Here is a 25,544-nt window from a genome sequence, read left to right as displayed (position 1 = left end):
TGTCTACGCCATTAAACACAACTAAAATGTTGCAATTGTCTCTAATCACCTTCGGAATTTGTGTGCATCGTTGAGTAACATAGATCACGTCTGTATTTTTATGTCTACCACGGGAAAATATTCTGGCTGGATTTGATTGTTTATCTAGCATCACATCGTCGTATACAACTAAATTATTAATAAATCCGTCTATGGAATCTACGGATGGTGCTTCATCAATATCGGTTATAAACTCTATAACATCATTACCCTCATCCAGTAATCGCGCGTTTTCATTGAAATCTTTAAGTACATCATAACATCGTTGATCATCAGCGGATGGTGCTACTAAATACAATTTATCCCATTTCAACCATCTCATTATCAGATTAAGTAATAACTGCGTCTTACCCGATCCAGATGGTCCTATGATAATCATTCTGATGGAATTTGGTAACGCAGGGTGGTGTTTAACTGGCTCTCGTTTTCTTGTTGCTGAGAAATCAATTATATCCATATATATATTATGTCATGAATTTATATTGCTTACGCTGTAGAGTTAAAACTCCAACTACTGATTTAGCCACGGTTACAACAAAAAATAAAAAAATAGCGTATGGTGGAAAATGTTCTGTATGCGGTAGAAAGAAATTTTCGTTTTTACCTAATAAGCGGGGTGGTGATATTGCTAATTTGATGTCAAAGTTTCCAGGTGCTCCATGGGCTAAATACAGTGGAGGAAAACATCTACCAGGATATAATTATTGCGGTCCTGGTACCAGACTTGATATCAGGCTCGATAATCAAGATCAACCAAAACCAGGCGAGGAACCAATAAACGCTATTGATCGAGCTTGTCATGCTCATGATGTAGCTTATAAAAGTCAAAATCTACAAGATAGACATATTGCAGATGTGAAATTAATTCATGCATTAAATTCTATAAAAAATAAAAATATTAGAGAATCATTAGCTAATTGGTTAGTAAGATCCGCGATGAAAGGTAAATTAGCGCTTGGGGCTGGTAATTAATAATGGAATCGATTTATTATTCACCAAGAGGATACTGGAGAGGCAAAGCAGCAATTGGTAAACTTGCTGATGCAGCAGCGGTTAAACATTCAACTGCTAAAATGTGGTTATCCAAACAAGCAATATGGCAAATTTATCTACCACCACCGAAACGAATTCAGTACGCGTATTTCGATGTCACTGTTCCTAATGAAGTTCATCAAGCTGATATTCTGTTTTTACCGCATGATACTGTGCGTGGAAAAACGTACAAGTACGCGTTAACTGTAGTTGATGTTGCAAGTAGATATAAAGAGGCAGAGCCGCTATCAACGAAAACAGCATCTGAAGTAGCCGATGCGTTTGAACAAATTTATCAACGAGGTGGCCTGCGATGGCCACAGCTACTACAGGTTGATCCTGGTAAGGAATTTCTTGGTCCAGTATCATCGTTGATGAAACGACATAATACCAAAATACGACGAGGACATACTGCGATTCGCCGTGATCAGGCAATTGTTGAGCGATTTAATCGAACACTCGCTGAGCGGTTATTTGGATATCAATACGCGAGGGAATTTATTCAGGATAAAAGATCTCGCGAGTGGGTTGCAAGATTACCAAGCGTGATAGCTGCATTAAATAATGAGATTGCACGAACAACCAACATGAAACCCATTAATGAAACCCATTAATGCAATTACAAAAAAAAATATACCAACACAACGCAAAGATGTTGAAAAACAAAAAATATTGAGTGATGTTACAGTCAGATATTTATATGAGCCTGGTGAACTTGAAGGTGGTAAAGCGAGAGCGACTGATCCTATCTGGAGTGTTACCACACACAAAATATCCACCGTGACAAGATCCTCAGGTAGACCTGCAATCTACAGATTAGATTCGACTGCTCCTCAACGTGGATTTGTACGTGAACAACTACAAATAATTCCCGAGGATACACAACTACCGCCAAAATCACTTCAGTGATTTCGATCACTTAACTAGCACCCAAGGCGCTGACGCCTCTACGTCGATTACACTCAAGACAGGTCAACATGGTATTTTCTCGTGTATGACCGCGACTATTATCTTTTCTATCTACGGTAAATTGTCTTGAATCATTACTCGAATACCTCCACAGCATTATACAATTGCAACTTGTGCAATGATTATTCTGCTGCTGTTTTAACTCAATAATAAATTCAACATCAAGATCAAAGTCGCGTTTATTTTTTTTATCAGATTGTTTGTATCCGATTAATTTTTTTCTTATTATATCATCATCGATGATGTTAAATTTATCAACGATTTCAGGAATTATAATTCTACGTAATTGAGATATCTTTCTGACCCTCGATACCGCTAAATAAACTAAATTTGACCACTCGATGCGATCGTCTACAATCCAGACTTGTGTATCAGAAATAGTTAATCCTTGAGACGAGTGGATCGTCATAGCGTATCCCAACACCCATGGAGATTTGTCAGCGCGTAGTGCATCTTCGACCACACTGATATCAACGGCAACAATATCATTTAATACGAGATTCTGTTTCCTTGACTCTGTCAAGGGTCCTGGAATATCAACATTAATATTCTGTTTTCGTGTATCTGATGATCTATAACACAACGGTACGGGTAATTCTGAGTATTTTTCTTTATGCAGCTGAAATAACTGTTGTTGTAAAGCGTCTCTGATTATTTTTCTACTTGCTACGATCAAATCGGTGGGTCTCCATAAATTTAAAAAATCACTCATTGAGGTCTCTGAGATCACTCCACGTATTATTTCACACTGAATTTTGTTTGATTGTAATCTGATTAATTTTTTAAATTCCTTTAAATTTGCATCAAGAGCTCTATGATCATCATCTATTTCTTCATAATAATCAACGAAAGTTTTTAACCAATCATGTGGAGATGGTCCAACAAAAGGCGGCGGTTGACCATGATCGCCACACATTATTATAGCGGTATTTTTCGTCAACAACCAATCAAGAAACATTTTTAATGTATCCAATGACACCGTACATATCTCGTCCCAAATAATTATTTTAAGTATATATTTTTCTCCCATTCGTTCAGGAGTCCATGTATCCCCGCGCCACCGAAAGAAACTATGATACGTACACGATTGTACTTGCCGCTGTTTCATCTCACGTGCAAGTCTATGTGTGGGTGTCAGCACGATCATATCTGAATTTCTAAAAATATTAATTGCTCGAGTCGTTTTGCCGCATCCACCAGGTCCACTGAGATATACTGTCTTATATCTAGTTATTGGATCACTCAATGATGGCGCTTTCGACATTTCTGATATTTTATTACCCTTACGATAAAAATCTCTCATTGGAACATCTGCTGATTTTGTATAATTGTGTAATAGTTCTTTTTTTATTCTCCACGAACCCCATCGTTCATCATTACTTGTAAATTTCATAACAGGTTCTAAATATTTACTTGAAATATAAAATGAGTCTGTTGCGACTCTGACTGCGGTCTCAGGAAATCTATTAATCATCGATAATAAATTTATGGAAACGTAAGCCAACATGGAAGATCTTAGATGAGTATACTGTGGGGAGACGTCATTTATGTAACTAACGATCGTACCCAATTTTGTTCCGTCGGATAAATAAACACTTTCTCGATTTACAAATATATTTCTCGCTGTTGTATCAGCGATTATAAAATCATACTCGGCATCATCTAGAATTAATCGTGCGTGATGTCTTTTATAATCATATGCACCACCCTGAGTAAATTTACCTATAATTTTTCTACCGAGATCTTTTGCGGTTTTGAGTTTATTCTCGAGAATTTTAGGAATATCATCCTTAAACTCGCTAATAACTTCAGAATCTGACATGGGCAACCAAACTTTCGTCTGTGCATGATATGATATAATCGCCTCACTGACCACCAACGATGTCAGTATCGCACAATCTAGCATATATCGTAATAAAACTACAAGTGCCCAACGTTTTTCACAAAAATGTCTACCAAACCAAACATAACAAATCTTGTGAAGATTTTCGTTAAACTCGAATGATTCAATACAGGCGAATCCAGTCAGATCAAAATCAGGTAATGGTCCATTAATTGCCACTCGCGTCATCTCGTTTGTGGGGTGACCAAATCTTTTAAAGTATACAGAACAATCTCCGTATCCCAGAAAACTTCCTGGATAACATGCAACCATATCAACCGAAATAACATCATTGTAATTATATTTGGTATTCCATAATCCGCCATGTCCGTATTCGACGCAACTTGCGCGTACGTCCTCGAGTAAATCAAATCGTGTTGGTTTCCATGAATTTTTTTCTCGCGCGAAATGAGCCGCAACAGATGGAACGGTAAAACAATTAGTTAGTAATTTTTCAGTATTTTCCGCGTGCTTGCACTCTAAAAACATCTCCGCGAGATTTTTCATTTCGTCATGGAGGGATTCTGTGCGATATATTTCACCATTTGGTCTGACAAACTGATCAAATTCACCTTCCTCATTACTTTTAAATAATCATACCGATACAGGATCGTTTTTACTTATTTCGTTAATAAAATCAAACATACTATCTGGGGGGTAAAATCTAACAGTTCGATCACGTGGAAATATTGTTACTGCGTTAGTCCATGCATGCGCGTTATGATCAATAATATTTATTGGAGCTCCTTTCGATTTATATTTCGATTCGTACAGTACCTCTCCCGTTATTGTCGCTACGGTTATTGGAAATTTTAATAGTTTTCCTAGTTCAGCAACATCTTTTATTGTAGCACCGGTATCCTTAACCGAATCAGCCCACGAGTTTATTTTTTCACACCTTAAATCAGTTAATCCATTTCCACGCATCGCGTTTGTAAAGTGTTCTATTACTCGTTCGGCTACACAATTTAACCTTGAAAATTTCATCGGCGCTAGTTTATCAACGTTGGGTTTTTTATTTATCTCATAGATTCCATAAATAACCGCTGTTACAGGATACGCTCGCTCATAATACGGTTTGTCAATACCCGTCAGTAGACCCGGTCTGGAATTTTTACTTAATATGATAGTTTTATTATTGCCAAGGACAGGATCATATTTGTCACGGATAATCCAACTACCTGTTTCTGTTAATACAATAAATTTTACTCTGAAGAAATATTTTTGATTGCCCTCGTATTCAGCGATGTAGTTAATGATAGTTGCCGCTCGCTTGTCGTTCATTGTGGCGTCCGTGACAAAGTCAGTGTTGCGTATAATCTTGAACGTTGACCATGTATGAGATGCACCATCCGTGTAAAATTCTTTCTTGGCGTTGTGAATTTTCGAGATCAGACTTTTATTTTTCGGATCAACCAAATCTCGCACTGGCAAGTCTGGAGATAATCTGTCGAGGTTGAATTTATATTTAACAGGCCTAGTTTGGGATAATCTCTCAAACTCATTCATATAATTAAAACAAATATTTAAAATAAAAATTATATATATACAATGTCTCAATGCAGATGGTTGATGATCGGCTCAGTAAATCGATGCAACAAATCCTGCAGAGAGGAATTTTGCTGGATGCACTTACAAAACATACGACGAGGAAGTCTAGGACCAATACCATGTCTGCGGTGTGGTATTGGAGTGCGAGGAAAAACAGAATTATGTGGAAAGTGCGGTGGAAAACGGTTCAGAGAACTTAAAAGATATTATGACAAAAAAAATAATAACGGTGAAAACGCTATAAAATCCGTGGAGGATTATATATCAAGATTTCAGACAAACAATGATTTAAACAAATAATATTATTATAATGGAGCAAAATAAATTTGTCCCACATCCTGTCATTAAGAATTACGAATCAGATATTAATGGTGTCATCAGACACTGCAAGTTGAAGAGACCGGTTGGTTATGTCATTAATACTGGTTATCTAATGTTTACTACTGGGGGGAGAAAACATTATTTCTGTCATCGTTTCATTTACGAGTGTCACAAGGGTTTGATCAAAGACGGTCTTGTTATTGATCATATTGACGGGGATCCTCAGAACAACTCCCTGCACAACCTTCAAGCTATATCACGGAGTGAGAATAATATACGTGGTAATACTGGAAGGTGTAAGACAGTTTCTAGAAGGGCGGTAAATTCTACAAACACAGAAACTGGCGAAAAAATTATATTTCAGTCTATGCGTGCTGCTGCAAAATATTTTGATATTGACTCGCGTGTGGTAAAATACGTCGCAGAAAATATAACCAGATCTACTTTCTCGAAAAAATATAAACAGAAAATCACCTTTCAGTATTGTTAACGAGATAAACTATCAAAACCATTTATTATTTGAGGGGACCCAGTACTGTCTGATCGTATACTACTGAATTTTTGATTATATAAAAGGGAGATTACTTTTTAATATATAGTTTTCTTCGTAGATTTTTTATTTTTTATGATCGTAATTAGTCAGTTTAACTAATTACGACGTAATTAAATACTCGTAGAAGTATTATTTATGGTTTTTAAATATTCCCATCATACAACATTACGAGAAATCATGACAATGTTATTGATCCGCAAGGAAGCTGTAATATAGGTACAGAACAGAAACCGTTGTTATGGTATAAATCGATCTGCAGGTGTGTTCATGCCGCTTATTGATTCGCAGGTTGTATTTGCAGTCTGCTTAGGAAAAACGCTGTTTTATATTCAGAAACTGTTGTTATAATACAGAAACCGTTATTATTCAGAAACCGCTGTTTTAGTGTAAATATTGGTTCCTTAGCTATATATTAACTTCCGAAACATATGTTCGTAACGAGGTTCGATAGCTCAATCAGTATGGTATTGGACTGTGACGCTCGCGGTCCAGGATCGAATCCCCATGGCTGAAAATTTGTCGGTGGTGCGCATAATAGCGATTTTTATAATAATGGGGGAACCGCAAAACCCCCGCTCAGCAAAATTCAACCACAATATTGACTGGTGGTTGATACATATTTTCGTATCACCCACTGGATTAATTATTGTGGGTGGGATTTTGCTGAGCGTGTATGTCCCCCCCCCCCCCCCTTGAACTCGCTAAAGACTCGATAGGGGTTCTGGGGATAATTTTTTTTATTTTAAAGATTTATATATTACATAATGAACCATGAAAATATCAATGATGTAATTGTTGCTATTAAAAAATTGAAAAAAGATGGAATTAATATATCCAATGAACTAAATCCTGAAAAAATAGTTTCTGATTTTGAGATTTTACAAGAACGTAAAAACCAGGGAACACACACACTATCATCTGAATACAAGCTCATGAAACGGATTCAGGCGGCAATGTTTCAGTCGCTAGCTACCGTAGAAGATAATCAGGTGAAGGAATTCGTTCCTCTCTCTGCCGCCGTCGAAAGAATTAAATCGCTGTTATCCCACGAGTACGAGGCAAAGAAAGCGATTAGTACTCGTATAAGACAATTAAAAAAAATTATGTCAGAGAGTAACCCCGTTACTGGTGAAATGATCCAAAGTAACCCCGTTACTGGTGAAACGATCCAAAGTAATAATGAAAATGAAAGTTTTGGTAACTGGGATCCCTGTCAACGCTGACCACGTGTGGGCTAGAAAAAAAATAAATAAAAACATATTTTTTTTTGCAAGGCTGATTAATTTGTATCAAACACACAATCTGATTAATTTGTACTAGTAATAAAAAAATATTTTTTTTTTTTTTTTTTAAGTTGATCGAATTTGAGTCTGAAATCCTCGTGTATAAAAACACTCCATTACATAATATTTAAGATTTCACATACAGATTTATCACAAGTTCTTCTTCACGTATGTCAATTAAGCGATTAAGGTGGTCTGTGAGTTTAAAATTTATTCGTGTTAACATATTATTGTGACACAGTAGATACACAGGATTAGTTGGTTCTTGCACGATTAAACTTCCAGGGGAAACTTGTGGTGTAAATGTGTATAGGATGTATCCTTGTTGAGCCTGATTTGATCTTCCGAGATCTATTTGATAGCTGCCATCGATTACGTCACAAACTAGATTAACCGCGACCATCGACGTTATATTAACGATTCCCGGAGATACGTGTCTTCCGCCGCCATGTGGATCATTATCATATCTAAGAACGGTTGGAGGTGGAATTAATTTTCTCCATGCATCTAGTATTTTAGGAAAATATTCATCAATGACATCATTGACAGATTTTCTTAACTCAACTACACTATACCCGGGAAATTTATAATTTGGTACATCGGCTTCTGTTAATTTATATCTTTCAAACCATTTATCTGCACCAAATAGTTCAAATGATTCTAAACTAACCATCGCTTGAACTATTCGGTTATTAAAATATTCCATATCTGATATAAGCTGATTTAATATTTCCACACGCGTGATGATTTTTTCACGTGATGACGCTGATATGTCAAAAATATGTTCGTTAAAATATTGATTTAGTTGATCTAGTTGTTTTTTTACATTCTTGATTGATTTCCTGAAAATATTTAACAATCTCACTTCGAAAAACACCTGAAGTACTTGTTTCCTCGGGATTATTTCTAAAAGTCCATGCCTCATCATAACTGTAAATTAAAAATTTGCTAAACATTGATTTATTTTTTATAATACGTAGTCTTTCCCGGTATGATGGATTAATTTCATGATATGATTGCCTATCCGTGACATAATCAGACTTTTTCGGTTCTGGTGGTATCGGTGTTATCGGTGGTGATATTTCAGGCCAGCCTAGCACGGATCTTATCATGGATTAATAAATATCAACGGCATAATCGGGAGAATGTATTTCAACCGTCGAGGACAGGGTCGGTTCATGAACATTAATTGATATTTTTGATTCTTTTCCGGTTATTGATTTTATTCTACGCTGAAATTCATCATTGATTTGTTCGATCTTGTAACTGCCAGTTGGTATTCCAACAACAACCCAGTCAGGTGTTCCATCGGGTTTATTTTTACTAGCAAATACAAGCGAATTATTTGCTGGTGTACCATGAAATGATTTTGATCTGATATTTGGCCAGCTGTAATATACCCGTAATTGCGCTAGTGCTATTTCTTTTACTGGAATTGCAGTAGGAAAGTTAACACTAAATTCAGGATTAGACGAACTTACCGAGATCATCGTTATCTTTGGCGGAGTTGTGTTGGTCACGATCTGCTGGAGTAATTCTGTCATTATTAATACTTGTATCTTTAATATCGAAACTTTCGTCGTATATTTTAGTCATCATTGAAAACTCGAAATCAGATATAATTCCATCACTAAGACTCGCTTATAACAACGAGGATAATTTCGAGTATGCTACCGTCGCTGTGTGTAATTTTATTTTGTAATCGGATAATTTTTCGTTCGTGCAAGTACATATTTTTTTTGCGATGATATTAAGCACACCTGCAATAGTTGTTGCTGCTGAAATACAAATAGTTACAGCTGCTGGTGCCATCATTGTCACCGCTGATAATATGACACCGGTTCCAGCAACAACAGCGGATACTGAATAAACAATCACATCAACGATAACTAATCGTCGTCGATATTTTTTTACTTTTACTGTATATTGTTCGACTTGATCTTTTAGCGCCGCCTGCCATTCACGCGCTTGATTGTACCTGTATTGTGCACCGTCCATATATATTTTTATGCAGTAACCAATTGAGGTGTTTCAGCTACAAATTCCAAACACCACCAGTAAGATGTTGCGGTTAATTTCTTATCAGCTGCTTCCAGGATAAAAATTTCCTCGTTTCCGCTATTTAATTTAACAGATACAACCCCGGAAAACCTGTCGGTAGAATGACGCCATGGAAACGTTGTAAATATTTCAAATTTTGCAGCACTAAACACAGACAGCCTGTACACGCCAGTTACTGTTGCGGTATATTTGATAGCATTATTTTGCTGTGAGCATGTTGCAAAACCCGATGATACCGTGTATACGATGTTTGTGATATGTCCGGGAGTTATTCCAGCTGGAATTTTAATCAAATTGGTTTTGTTGACAATCTCAGGAATTCCCGCTATGATGTCTAGCTGTGTTCGTTTGATCGTGTCTAGGTTACTTTTGATATCAACGAGTTTTATGTCAATGGGGGGGGGGAGTACCGAAGAATTTATTTATGGATTCGTCGGTTTTTTTGAAAGTTTCTTCGAAGTCTTGTAAACGCGCCCACGTGAACGTCATACTCGGCCCGCAGAGTGGATAGTTTACTGTCTACGTCGTCGACGTATAGTTTGTTTGCGACGTCGTTGTCAGATTTTGGAGTTGTTACAGCTACTATTTTGTTCCCGTTCATGTTAAGTTCACCTGTCATTGTGACACCGGTGTTTCTCACGCGATTAGCAACACTTTTTGCAATTTCATCTCTAATTGTTGCAAACGATATACTTGAATCTCTGATTCTACCACCGTCAGTAAACACGGGAATATTATCCGTAACTGCACCAAGTACTCGCCGAACTATATCATTCCATTTGATATTACTCGTTTTTAGTTTACCATATCGATCTTGAAAAATAACAACCTCATCTGGGTCAACTCCAGCCAGGTTCATAATATCAGCGAGGTCATCTTTAGTCACATACTTCGACAGATCAACGTCGGATTTTATTTTCTTACTAGTAGAAGATCTTCCGTAAATATCAACCATTATAATAAGACCTGTTGTTTAAAACGCTTTACGCGCAACGAATTGGTTACTTGTATAATCATGCACAACTTTATGCGGTGGTTTGGATGGTTTTGATATAGCGTCGAGTACATTAATTACTTCACGGCCGCATATTGGCGGATCTGTCATTGTTTGTGTGGGTAGCGTTGAATACCAAACTTTTTTATGAAGTGGTGCAACATACTTGATAAATTCAACGGGTGGAGCTAACCCGTACGAATCAAAATAAACGATTCCACGTGGATCAACCGCGTATGATACCCAATGAGTACCGGGTCCGGAACGTTCGTCAAGATTAATAATACCTGTTTCGAGTTTGTTTGGTTGTTTCGGTAATTGATCTCGCATAAAAACACCTCTAAAAGCTTTTATTTTTAATTTTTTAGCAGCATCAAGTAAATCAAAATTTGATGCTGGAACGTCTAACGTGGAAGCCTTAGACCTCTCCCCCAACGAGATCCTGGCAATCTTAAGCCGCGTCCCTTTTTTGTATCCATTTCCTGTTGCTTTCTTTAGAGCCATTTCAGCAGCTGTTCCAACAGCACCTAACGCGGCTGCTTTTGCTACGGCTGGAGCATCAGCAGCTATTAACGCTGGAATAGCCGCAAGAAGTGGAAATATACCACCTATTTTAACCATGTCTTTGATGGCGCTCGGAGAAAGATGAAATTGAACTCCAGTTTTTGATTCTAGGGCTTTATTGAAATGTTTAATCTGATTGTTTGTCAACGATAATTTGTTTGGACCACCACTAATCTGATCTCGTTTTAGTGATATTTTAGTTCCGCATTTGCTGGTGGTTTTTGATTGAAGCTTTTTGACCTTTCCGGGAGTCAGAGTAACATTAACATGACTATACGACATTTTTATATAAATAATATTTTTCTGAATAATTAAAGATTTTCCACTGGTGCATCAACGACTCTCATTCGACCACTACCACCTTCAAGTAACATGGCTTTATCGCTAAGTATGACCGCGATTGCTCTGTAGAAGCCGCGAACAAGTGGTGGACCAGCTATATCAGGAGGAGGTCTAGTAACACGAGCTCGAAAGTGTATATCAACGACAGATTGCTTGGACGAATCAAGATGCTCCAGCGAAAAATAATAAGTCGGATATACACCTGTAAAATCTAGTTGTGATATTTGCAAACCGGTATCCACATTTTGATCACGTCCCATAAATGACATCAAACGATGATATGCACGCGCTACATGATTTTGATCAAAATTTAACAATATATCCTCAGCCGGTTCTTGATGTCCATTTATCCGCAAGGAAACTTCATTAAATCCAAGGTTATCAAATATCATATGTGAATGTCTTTGATTATTCATCCGAGCATTATCTTGCAGCGCAATAAAAATATGTCGTGGTGAAGAAACACCCTGTTGTGATGCTATATGCCATGTAAATAAACCATTAACATTGCTTTGAGCAGCATTCGTGGTTACTGTTAACCATGATATCAATGATTTACCGCCTTGATCCATAAAAGATAGTAATTTTTGTTCTTCAGTAATTGATGGTGTTATTACTGGCATCCACAATGAAAGTTTTGTTATATTTACTTTACCAGCATCAGCATCACCAGCAACACCAGCACCTCGCCAGATTGCATCATTATCATCATTTTTTCTTGCGAGCACAATTGTGTGTTTAGCTCCAAAGATTACCTTTCTAACATTTCTGCAAAATCCAAAGATGTGAGATAATGGAATTGCACATGAAAAATTTCTTCTATCTCCCAACAACGCTGCTCGGCGTGTTGCAAATCCTAGGTTGAAAGTCCGGGCAATACCCTTTATAATTTCAAAATCACCCCCTGGTCTAGTTTCACGATCGGGGTTGGCAGCTTCTGCCTGATTAGCAACAGAAGTATCCTGTGGTGTGAGTAACTTGATATACTGATATTGGTTGGCGTTGTCGGTGGTATCCTTAGCAAACATCATTGTTGGACCGGCCGATCTTATAAAGTCGTCAGAATATCTCGCTAGACCAATTATTGTTGTAGCAACATCAACATCCTTCTGAATTGATTCAATATTTTTTCCATCAATCATGTATGTGGCGCTATCAAACAGTGCCATAATTCCGTTGTTGACAAAACCAACACGCAAATTGGCACCATATGCCGTATTATCCCCCTTTACAAGTTCACCTTCTACTTCAATAAACGCTTCAGCGGGCAAGAAATATCTACTTGTATCATGAACCTGTAATTCGATTCTCCCCCGCTGATCTGGTTGTTTTGCGTCATAGGAATAAAATTGATAATCACGTACCGATTCATCTTTGAGGACCGGTGTATCCATGTCAAATGCCTGGTCGGATATGCGTTTAAACATTTTATTATAATTACCATTTTTCCAAATGGTGATCATCGTCGACGAAGACCGCTTCCTGCTATTAAATTTGCTGTTATATTTTTTTCTGCTTCTTCAGATAATTCCGCTAGTTTTTGATTTGCAACCTGATTTATTATTTTACTGACATTTGCTGGCATAACCTCAGTACTTGGTAATTTTACTGGTGGTTGTTGTTTTCGTCGCAGTAATCGTGCTAGTCTTTCTTTGATCGCCGAGAACGCCTTACCAGCAACATTGACAATTGCACCAGGAGCTTTTTCACGAACAGCCTCAATAGCCTTCATACCTAATTGTTTTGCAATCGGTATTGCTTTTGGAGCCATCCTTCTAAATAGACCCTGAATAACATCACCAAGTCCATCTCCGTAAATAACCCTATGGATTGGTAATCGTGAGTTTACCGCTCTGACCTGTACAGGTTTGCGATGATTATTATGTATTATCATCTTATTTTTATTTACCATTTATCTAACAACTAGTCATCAACAAGTTCATCGATAAGTTCTCGGTAAACTCCGATATCCATGATGCCGCCGCGAAATAATCGCTGGTAAATATCAGCTGCTTCATTAATTATTTCTGGTGAATTATTTCCGGCACGTTTTCCTCCTATGAGAACTTCTAACCGTGACACATCATTGATGATATTATCAGGACATAAACCAGATCCTGTTTTAGGTTCATCTTCAGGTGTTTTAAATACTGATGGTTGCATTACCGGAGTAAGTACTTCAGTGGTGACCGGGGGTGAGCCAGGTAAGTCACTTCTTTGAAATCCAGGTGATGTATCTGCCGGTGTAAATGTTATTTTACGTAAGGGTAAAGGAATTTTCTTCCAGGAGGGTGATCTTTTTTCTACTGATTTTTTAAGTAGCTCTTCAGTCCTTTTAAGTTCCGACTTCAACCCTTGCTGCGGCGAAGAAGATTGCTGTTGTTCGGTTTGTTGCAGAGGTGGAGGAAGCTGATACTGGGAGAATTCTTCTTGTTTTAGTTGTTTCAGTCTCTCTCTATGAAGTCTTTTTACTTCTCCTTCAAGACTTTTGAATTCTGGACCTCTAGCTTGTTTTTTTTTGTAATATACGCGATATATCTATTTAATGAAATTATCATCATTTACTTTTTCATAATGGGGTTTTAAAATACTAGATTTATTAAACATACTATTTAATATTGCTTCAGGTAATTTTTCTCTTTCAGTATTTCTAATAACATCAACAACTCCTTCATTAAATCTTGCAATCAATTCTAAGTTTTCTTTTGCTGATTTGGATTCAGATGCAAGTTTTTTTTCTCACATCGGCGACTTCAGTACGAAGTTTTCCAATACCTTCAAGTATTTCCTCACCAACAGGTGGAGGCTGAGCCGCAGCTATGTTAGTTGGAAGATTTTGTAAAATCCCCATTGTCTGTTCAGTCAGCGCTGCAGTTTGTTTTGATACCGGAAGAAGATCTTCTTTGATGACAGTTCTAACTTTCTTAGTAGCTGCAGTGACGGGCTTAAACAGTTTTTTGGTGTCCTCTTCGTATTCAACTTGTGCTTCTTGCTGCGCTTGTAGATTTTTTCTGAATGAGTCTCTGACAGGAAGAAATTTTTTAATTGCTTCTAATCGTTCTCGAGCTATTCTTGCAGTATGAGATTCCGAATGTACCATTTTATTATGATATAATGATTTAATTAATATCAGCAGAAGAGGTGTAAATTTAATTAAAAAGATATCATTCAACTGTGCGTGGCTGCGTCAAGGAACCGTGATAAAAAATGCCGTGGAGAATATTGTAAAAAACATAATTATCTTATGAAGAAAAATCCTCATGCTGGTCCACAAAGTTGTGTTGGATGTAACAACGGCGTTAGAGGATTATATCAGATTTGCAAAAATTGCGGTGGAGATCGATACAGAAGTTTGATGATATATTATAAACACAGAAAGAACATAAATCCAAAAATAGAAAAACCACCATCAGAACTTGAATATTACATGAAACATAGAACAAATAAAGATGAAACAGATGAGGAGAAACGACAGCTAGAACGCGTTGAGAAATATTCATCAAACTTGGTATGGTGGTAAATTAATAGCAGCAGAGAGGGTACCTACCAACGTTGGTCGTCAAAAAAATAAACAAGAATAAATAAACACGTAGAGTACTTTTTTTCCAGCTACTATTTCGAACTGGGGTTTCATTGATGGGGTTGGTTTCAACAGAAATAAAACATCTCAAGGAAAAGTTCATTTGTAAAAATCTGGACCTTTCTACGAGATGATTTTATTTTGTTTGTTTTATTTGTTTTGTCGGAATTCTATGGTCTGTTCACCCTCTCTGCTGCTCTCCATAATAATAAAAGTACAAAACTCTAAATTAAAATATTAACTTTTCAACATCAGAAAACTGGAAAAATTCTAAGACATAATACTTGTGTAGCAGAACTGCATTTAGTCTTTTTACCAACGCTCGTCCTCTTTGTCCGTGTGTGGAAGTCCTGATTATCACTAGCAGCATAACTACATGTTTCTTCTTCTCTATCTCTCTCTCTCTCTCTCTCATTGTGTTATCTTTGTTGTAATCACACTACTGCAGATATGGAAACAACGTGTATTAATATGAAAGTAGGTAATGAAGTTAAAAACTAAGTTAAAATTCTGACCATTCTGATTTAAAGCAAAGAATGTATACTTTCCTGTCGATTTCCTATTCACATGATCTCATTTCAACTTTGTCTTATTTTATGATAAGCAAAGTGACAAATTGTTCATGTTCTTTTATAGGTTACTATTTGCTGGAGCTCGTGTGGGACATATGCCAATAATTTTGGGAATGATCCATTCCAAGTTTCTGACTCCCTGGCCGGCCATCTTTGTTCTGGTACGTATGCTAAATATCTATGATCTAACTCACTGGTCGTTCATCTTTGTTCTGGTAAGTACGTATGATGTAATTATCCAAGTCCCTGACCAGTTATTGTTCTGGTATGTACATATGATGTAATTATCCAAGTCCCTGACCAGCCATTGTACTGGTAAGTACGTATGATGTAATTGTCCAACTCCCTCACCTATCTGTATTTTGGTATGTACACATGATACAATGATATAATTCTCTTTCCTGGCAATCTTTGTTCTTGTACGTATGTATGATTAAAACATCCAACTTCCGGGCTGGCGACCTTTGTTCTTGTGCGTACGATATCGATGTTTGTTCGTGCGTGATTAAATACCTAAATATCTGGTCCGGTACCTTTCATGCGGTACTTCTATTTGGACTGGTACCTTTCATGTGGTGCTTCCGGCGATCTTTATTTTAATTTTTCTTACGTATCATGCATAAATGTAACACACTAGCCGGTGATCTTTGTACTGTTAGGTACTTTCGATATAACTATCTAACTTTCTGATGAATCTTTGTTCTGTTATGTCCATGTTACGTCCATATAACTCCTTTCCCAAGTATCTTTCTACTGGTATTTATACATAATGTAATTATCTAACTCCCTGGCTGCCAATCTGTGTTCTAGTATTTACACATAGTAATTATCTGACTCTCTGGTCGACAGTCTTTGTTTCGGTGTTTACACATAGTGTAATTATCTGACTCATTTGCTCTCAATTTTTGTTCTGGTACTTACACATGGTGTAATTATCTTGATCCCTGGCTGCCAGTCTTTGTTCTGATATTTACACATGGTGTAATTATCTAACTACCTTTCTGCCAGTCTTTGTTCTGGTACTGACACATGGTGTAATTATCTAACTCCTTGACTGCCATTCTTTGTTCTGGTATTTACATATGGTGTAATTATCTAACTACCTGGCTTCCAATCTTTATTTTCTACTATTTGCATATTGTGTAATTATCTGACTCCATGACTGCCAGTTCATTGGCGTATTATGTATCTTGCTCCCGGTCCGGCAATCGTTGTTTCGTAATGTACGTATGATGCAAATATATAACTCCATGGCTGGCCATCTTTGTTCTTTGTTCACAATACGTTGGCACAAACGACAATATTGCAGCTTAAAAGATAAAACAATATTGATTCATTTGCATAATTATTTGGTTGAACATGTTTTCATTTTTTTATTTGAGAAAACAACAAAACAAACAGTTATATGAATAAATAACATGTGGCAAGAACGATGGTATGAGCCACTTTGTGACGTCAAAGAAATGTTTTCTCTCCATTAATATAATTGTAAAGATCAGTCTCATTCTCGTGTTGATGGTGGTGATGTCGTCATCACCAGCAGATGCAACAGCAGCAGCAGCAACAACAGTAGTAGTAATTGTAGTAATAATAGTAACTGTATCCCAGAAATCCTTGCTTCTTACGGATGAATTGATTATTTAATAAATGAATGATTAAATTTATTTATTTATTTATTTATTTATTTATTTATTTATTTATTTATTCATCAGCTTGGATGGGGCCTGGCAATGCTGTTTTCTGGCGGCGTGACGGACATGATGGAGTTTATCAGTCTCTACTCCACTATCTTGGGGATTGCGTGTGTTTTGTCTTTGCTCTATCTAAGGTTCAAACGTCCAGATGAACACCGACCTTACAAGGTAAATGAAATAAATTTCTAAGGCTAAAACGATAAAAAGGATCAACTTTTTTGGGGTATCGAAAATACTATCCCATTCTTCTTTTATATTTTACCACCAGTGCTTTCTAATAAAGAGGTAATATTTTCTCAGCGTTTGGAGTAGGCAATTTTGTGTGAAGCACCGTTGTTTATATATTCTATAAATTTCTCAAATAAACTGATTTGTAAATAAGTACATATTCTTTTTAAAGATCAGAAAGTCCTTTTGTTTAGATAAATAAATTCAGATCCTCGAATTCGATACAATGTATAACACATACAATCGATTTATATCAAGACAAATGTTTTCGATAATATAAATTCAATATTTGAAAAAAAAACTTTATGCTGCTGTATTAAAATAAGGCGTTTATTTGTAACAGTTGAAATTTTAATCACATTTTTGGCTACTCTCTTATGTCATTCTGAACTAATTATCTAAATCCCGACTTGCTTAATATATTTTATGTATGTGCCATATGGCCTCCAGGCCGCACGAAAGACATATTTGAGTCTGGAGTCTGAACTTCTGTAGCTGTAGATAAGATGTCTGAACTTTTTTTTTTTTACATAAGCTTGTTGTTTCAGCTGAGTATAGCCTGTATCTTATTGTAAAGTAAGTGCTAAAATTTGTAGAAGTTAACATAAGGTGATGTTTTATAGGCAGATGACCAACAAGGAAGTCAAAATTGAAAGAATAATATCTGTTAAAATCGAGGGATCGTCATTAGATCAAAGTGTTAAATTTTATATTTATATCGCACGTCTGCTGGGTACATCATCGGTACAGGCGGGTCTGATATCAGTATATATCCCAAGTCATGTAAATGGCTAGCGATGATGATATTGATATTGATATATATGTATAGTGTGTCTGTACATAATAAGTATTTTTATAGCTCACGTGGCCTACCGCTCCGGTGACCTAAGTGGTTAGAGCGTCCGCCTCGGAGGCGTCGCGGGGTCTGACCCAAGCTTCGTTATGCCAAAGACTTATAAAAATGATACTACTAGCTGTCTCGCTTGGCGCTCAGCATTAGGAGGTTAATGTTAGGACTGGTCGTCCAGGTTTCAGAATAATGTAACTGGGTAGCACACGATGCTGCATGACTTAGGCATGATGCCCCAGTGCTATTCATCACTATAAACTGCCACGCTGCTGATATCGTAGCGATATGACTGAAAAAAGTTAAATCATAGTTATAAATTCAAATCACACACACACGCACGAACACACACACACACACACAGCTCACCTGGCTGTAGGGCCAAGTAACTTGTCTGTCGTCAATCGTCCGTCAACATTAGTTTGTTACCACCCTGGCATACGTGTTTGTCATCTGATTTTGATCAGACTTGGACTGCATCAAGATATATATAGATTTGAATATTAATCGAGATACACGCATAATAAGGAAGTGATCTTGCATTTGATTGATTAAACGTTGTTACACTCTGGAGTACAAATTTCTCATCCGATTTTGATCACACATGGAATTTATACTTGTATGACCATCAAGACCTCTCATGAGGTAGATAATGGGTGAGATACGAGCATATTAACGAGGTGGTCTTAAACCTGATTGGATGATCGTGTTGACAATCTAGATCCATACTTCTGATCCGATTTTAATGAAACTTTAAATATGGGCTTATATAATTAAGCTCTTGGATGAGTTTGATAATGAGCGAGACACAAGCATGGTAACGAGATTATCTTGCATCTGATTGGGTGGGTTTGTTACCACGCTGGAAGCCATATTTCTTATCCTATTTGGATCAAGCTTGGAATGTATGTTTTTAAGATCAAAACAGCGCACGAGTTCGAATAATGAGCGAGATTCACGTATATTAATTAGGTGATCTTGCATTCTGATTAGCTTAACATTTGATCTCTCTAGAGACAGTATATTTCACCCGAGTTTGAGGAAACTTGGTAAATGGTATAAAGTCATCAAGCTGTCCAAGTAGTTTTTTATGAGCTAGATCTGCGCATGTTATTGAGATTCATCGCAGATAGAAATAGTTTTGAGGTCATATGTAACGTAACGTAATTAGTTACCAATTTCTCATAAAGATAACATGGGAGGTAAGCCGTATATTGATTATGGAGAATCACAGGTTTAGGTCCAAAGAGTTACACCCTTTACAAAACTTATGCCAACAAGATTTTTTATTTAAAATAAGATAACAAGTGAATTTCATTAGAAAAGTTTATAACAATTCTGAAAATAATACACTTTGGCGATTAAAACAAATAATTTGTTTATTTAAGACTGAGGAAAATTGCATGTAAAAATAAACGGTGTGCAGTGCTGTAATTGAGGATCAGAATTTCTGTACACAATTATATAAATTTGTTAGCAATAATTGTGTTCGTTTCCAATATTGATTTTGCTCCAGTAGGACTATATTTCTTGTAAAAATCATGTCTATGTCTATGAATTTTTGGCAGAAAATTATTCCTAAAAACTTTCCCACGTTTCGAATTCTCATTATTGTATGGCATTTCATATATTCGATGCCATTACTTATTGGGGGTGGGGGTGGTGGATTAAGGTTTTGGATTTTGTAGTGTGAATTTTTTAAAATCTAAATATGCTTTTCTCCAGAAACATTTACAAATTCATTTACCAGAGCGATGTAACCCATTTAACCTTCCCCGTGATTTATAATTTAAATTTTACGAGAAAGCCGTGGGAATTAGTTGACCGCAAATTAAAGCTTTGCCTGTAAATCTGACTTTTAAATATCTTGGATTACTTCGACTATCATTTATGGCAAGAGCTAATACCTATTTAATTATGCATTTATCCTTGGAAACATTTTTGACATATGTAAAATCGATATGATATAAAGTTTGGTAGATAGTTTACATATGATGCGTGTTTACAGAACTACAGCTTAGCTTAGTGACACGGTCAATTAAAATAATAATAATAATAATAATAATAATAATAAACAAGTCTTTATTTTATGAGGGTGACACAACTAGTACAGAACTATTCTGTGAATCGGAGAAACAAGTGCTTCGTACAAAAATGGTATTATGGGTTAGTGTACATAAAAGCAAAACAGTACAGAGACTGGTATACATAACCACGCATAATTGTAAATTTCTTCTTCACACACACATAGACAGACACAGAGATATATACACATACACACACATTTTCTATAATATATACAAATATAAATATATACAACAGTGTACAACAAAGTTTCCATAACATGTTTTTGGAGATTTGTATTGCATCCATGTGATGATCGGAAGGCACTGATGATGCTTCTACAACCTCTTTAAGTGGACTGTTCGAAATGAATGGATCTGAAAAATTCAGACTAATTTTATACAGCTTGATTTTGGTCTTAAGAAAAAGACAATTATAGATGACATAGCGTGTAGTATTGGTTGACCAGAATGTATTAATATTATTTGTCCTTTTACTTAACATATCGTTTATCAGTTGTGCATTGAGTAAGTTTAGCTTCTTGTTAAAACATATTTTTCATAAATAATTACGATCTTCAAATCAGTAATACATTTATAGACATTATCAAAAATTTTATGAAGGATAATTCTGACGAATCGTCTTTGAAGTTTTTTCTCTCCAATTTTAACATATCTGCTTCAGAAGCATATACCATATGATGCCGTAGTCCAGATGAGGTTGAATATAACGTTTATAAAACATTACCCTGTAGTTAAGAGTTAGGAATTCTTACATTTGTTATAGTAACCAAATATTCTCAAACATCGTTTTGGAGATATTACCAATCTACTCCAACCATACATGTTGTTATTAATTCGTACTCTTAATAGTTATCTTGCATAACATTTTTCACTTCATCATCATTGAAATTTGTGTGAAAAATATCGCCTTTCAGTATGTTACCCTCTTCGGGGTGTGGTTCTCAGCATTACTTTAGTTTTCTTTTTGTCTAAATGACTGACCATTCCATCATGTTTACCCCATTTGGAGAGCTCAACAAGAGTATCGTATAAGTTTCTTTCCATGTTATTTTTTAGATGAGCTGATATCTTATAAGGTTGTGTAATTATTATAGAGATATCTTATACGGTTGTGTAATTATTATAGAGATATCTTATACGGTTGTGTAATTATTATAGAGATATCTTATAAGGTTGTGTAATTATTATAGAGATCAGTTTCAATATTTGCTCTATACACGTGTAGACTACTTATAAACGTAAGAAATGGTAAAGACCCTAAAATATATATCCTTGACACACTCCACAAGTTACATATATTTCATTTTTTTTAACGTGATATTATGTCAACTTTTTATTTTCTGTCTTCCAGATACGACTTAAAACCAATTTAAATAGTCGTACTGAGCTCGTCAAATTTTCATATTTAGTTAAAATATCAAGATCAACTTAATCAAAAGCTTTCTTAAAATCAACCACCACAGCTCCCACTAGATCTCCATTATTTTGTAGCATTGAGCCATTTTTCAATTCTACTAGCGAGATCAGTTTTACATGAATGATTTTGGGCGAAAGCCTGATTGTCTATCATGCAACTGTTTGTGTCCATCAAGAAAAGTCATTAGGGAATCATCATAATATTTTTCAATAGCTTTTCATTGGATAGAGAGGATTGAGATGGGTCTGATGAAAAGGTTTATCAAAAGATTTCTCTCAATCATCCATCAGATTGTGTGGAAATGTATTTGCTGTAAAATAATATATATATATATATATATATATATATATATATATATATATATATATATATATATATATATATATATATATATATCAGAGGCGTAGCTATGATATTTTGCGCCCGGGGACGAACTATAAAATTGGCGCCCCAGCCCCCTCCCCGTTTAATCACATTTTTGAATATTACCCTTGTTTACTTATTATAATGTAACGTTGTAAGCCTCATTTTGGCGCCCCTGTACCTTGGCGCCCGGAGACATATGTACCCCCCTGCCCCCCCCCCCCCCCCCAGCTACGCCTCTGATATATATATATATATATATATATATATATATATATATATATATATATATATATATATATATATATATATATATATATATATATATATATATATATATTCCGAAACGTATATTTCAGACTTTCATACTTATGCCATTCATACAACTGCTGGTGAACATAGCAATGCTGTTCTTAGCAATATACGGGAAGCCCGTAAAAATGGGAATTGGTCTCGTAATCCTGTTTGCTGGAATTCCAGTCTACTTGTTTGGGGTTGTCTGGGAAAACAAACCAGAAATATTCACTTCTTTAGTCAGTAAGTATTCACTGGAATCGTTTTTATACAAAATGCAAACATACCCTTTGACATTCCATTGATTTCTTTAAAACACACCCGGCTTTCTTATTTTTCTGGACCGAGTTTTGGCTGCAATCATCTTCTAATCTGCTATTTTGGGTTATTCACGTCTAAATTATTGTTGAATATATTTTACCAAAAAAAAATAATTTTGCCATACCTACAACATATTTACTGGTAACGTGATCAGTTTAAACCTGCGGGTTTTGTTTTTTTTTTTTTTTTATTTATTTTTTTTGTTGAAAATATCAATGTTTTTGAATTTCTGATATTGCGAAACTATAACTTGCTTGAGATAATGCAGTAGTCTGGACAATTTAGACAGCATCATAATGGACCTATCTTTTAAAGCTGTTAATATTAGTTTTATTGCTAGTAAAAATTTACGTAATTTAAATAAATGTGGCCTATTTGTGAAATCGTGTAATTGGCATATTGAATTCTTTGTGATTAGGTCATTGAAAATATTTGGTCAATTTTCTTTTTAACTATTTGTTTTCTTTCAAAATTTTATAAATTGTTAGAAATCTGCAAAGAAAAATTCAAGTAATAGAGAACTAATTTTAAAGACATTAAACTTGACCTAAGGATTGGAATATTAAAAAATAACGTGACTGTTTGTGTGAAGACATTTGTTTTATTATTTTGTTTCTTTTTAACAAAATTTGACATTCTTTGATTATATCTGGTGGGGTTTTTTTGCAGGAAAAATGACGATTATAGCACAGAAAATACTGAATATCCAGACGACAGGATCATAAACTGTCATTATATCAGCCCGATTGAATGTAATGGACAGACGTAGTCTCATTTCCAATCCAGTGTCGTGGCAGAGGTTACTACAATAAAAAATGTTAACATTCTTTTGGTGCAGTTTTTAAAAGGTCGACCCTGCTAAAAACAAAATTTTATCAGCCTGCTACGTCTCATCTGCTTTGCAGAGGCATGTTCCAAAAACCGAGCAAAGTCAATGTGACCTGATTTGGCATGTGATGAGCAGTACCTTCCTTGATAAACATTCGTTATGTTTATGTTTCATGACATTATATACAACAGTGTCAAAGAAATTATATAGAGGATCTCAAATGTGTACTGATTTAATATTAAATTTATGAAACTCCTTGAATAATGTCCAGCTTTTTACCCATTTGAGATTCTTTTCATGACAGTTTTTATTTCAGTGGAAATTATTTGGATAGATGGAAGAACGCGTAATTTCGTTAATTCTGACAAACGCTGCCCCATTGACTTGTTGTGCGTCAAAAATAGTCCCAAAATGAAACTAGTATTAACGTATAAAAATAGATTATACTTTTCTTACAATCTATAAGTCATAGAACAAAGGTCCTTCATAATAAACAAAACATTTTACACAGACAAAATAAATTTTCAACACTGTCCAGTGTGCGTGATGTCGCATCGTTTTATGCAGTACTCTGTTAGACTGCAGTAGACGATCCATGTTTACGTAGCCTAACATGCCACTTTCACAACGTAACATTACATTGTTGCAATAATCACGTGAAAGAAGGTTTACTGGATGCAGAAATTCCGATATTTGCTGTAATGGATTTGTGAGCTGATATTTTGGAACAGCAAAGTACAGAATATGTAAACAAATTTAATTTTGAATCGGAATTGCATCATATATTTACCGCGTGAGTATGCAGTGGTTGGATAAACTTCTGTCAGTTTGGAGACCGGTTTATCTAAACATTCTTCTGTGAGCAGAGGTGAGTTTATTTACTTCTGTAAATTAACATTTAAACCACACTTGTCTATAGGAATTATAGGGTAAAGTCCATGCTACAGGTTTAACGCCCTCCCCCGCCAACCCTACCCTTCAAAACCGCTATGAACTGAGCAATACCTTTTGTTTTACTTTTTGTTGTTCTTGTCTTTGAGTTTACGCCATTTTTCTTATGATAATATTGTTATACATGATATAACAAACCCTTGTGGGGTAAATTGCCCGTATTCAGACAGCCGAGATAATTTCTCCTCGATTTCCTTTCGTGAGTCGAATTGAAAAATGTCCGCCAAAATGATCATTGAAAAAAAGCATTCCAAAAGGCGGGGTTGGAAAAGTTTTTCCACGATCGCAGTCAATCATTAAAGAAAATAATGCACAATAATTTCATGGGCTTATTTGGACCAATCAGAATCACATAAAGTTGTAAGTTCAAATGCTATTAATATAAACAAATATACAAAGTTTACAGACTATGTGACTAAACGCTTAACGTTGACGTCTTGTCATGGAATAGCGACAGCAACGTCGGAAAATTAATTCATATCGCTTATGCTTTTTAGAAAGACAGAAAGCTGACGCACAAACAGCATACATTATATTATTTGACTACGATTTGATGGCGCAATAATAGGTTAAGAATACGAACCTACCATGTGCGCTCTGCACATAGTTCTTTCATCCTCAAGATGGCATGTGAAACGCAACATTTCATATTAAGAAAAAAAACGTTCCCCGTGGTAAGATCATTAATTTCCTTACCACTATCATCCAAGTTCGAAATTATTGTGTAAATGAACCTAATATTAAAAATTTGAAATCTTGTAAAATGTAAA

At 35.7% G+C, this 25,544-nt stretch overlaps 1 protein-coding gene across 1 annotated transcript in view; it reads left to right on the top strand.

The window, feature by feature from the left end:
* LOC149780773 (cystine/glutamate transporter-like) overlaps window positions 1–24,087 on the top strand; it is a 40,238-nt gene extending 16,151 nt beyond the window's left edge. Inside the window, exons 7-10 of the mRNA XM_089936412.1 lie at window positions 15,808–15,904; window positions 17,456–17,605; window positions 22,739–22,916; window positions 23,664–24,087. Coding sequence (XP_089792538.1) covers window positions 15,808–15,904; window positions 17,456–17,605; window positions 22,739–22,916; window positions 23,664–23,719 — 481 coding nt within the window. The 3' untranslated portion in view covers window positions 23,720–24,087. The remainder of the gene's footprint in view (window positions 1–15,807; window positions 15,905–17,455; window positions 17,606–22,738; window positions 22,917–23,663) is intronic.
* The last annotated feature ends 1,457 nt before the right edge of the window (window positions 24,088–25,544 follow it).

The sequence above is a fragment of the Sinohyriopsis cumingii genome, chromosome 16 (genome assembly GCF_028554795.1).
Source record: "Sinohyriopsis cumingii isolate HCF-2022 chromosome 16, ASM2855479v2, whole genome shotgun sequence".
NCBI lineage: Eukaryota > Metazoa > Mollusca > Bivalvia > Unionida > Unionidae > Sinohyriopsis > Sinohyriopsis cumingii.
Note: the sequence above shows the minus strand (reverse complement) of the source record. Positions and strands in the feature narration are given on the sequence as shown.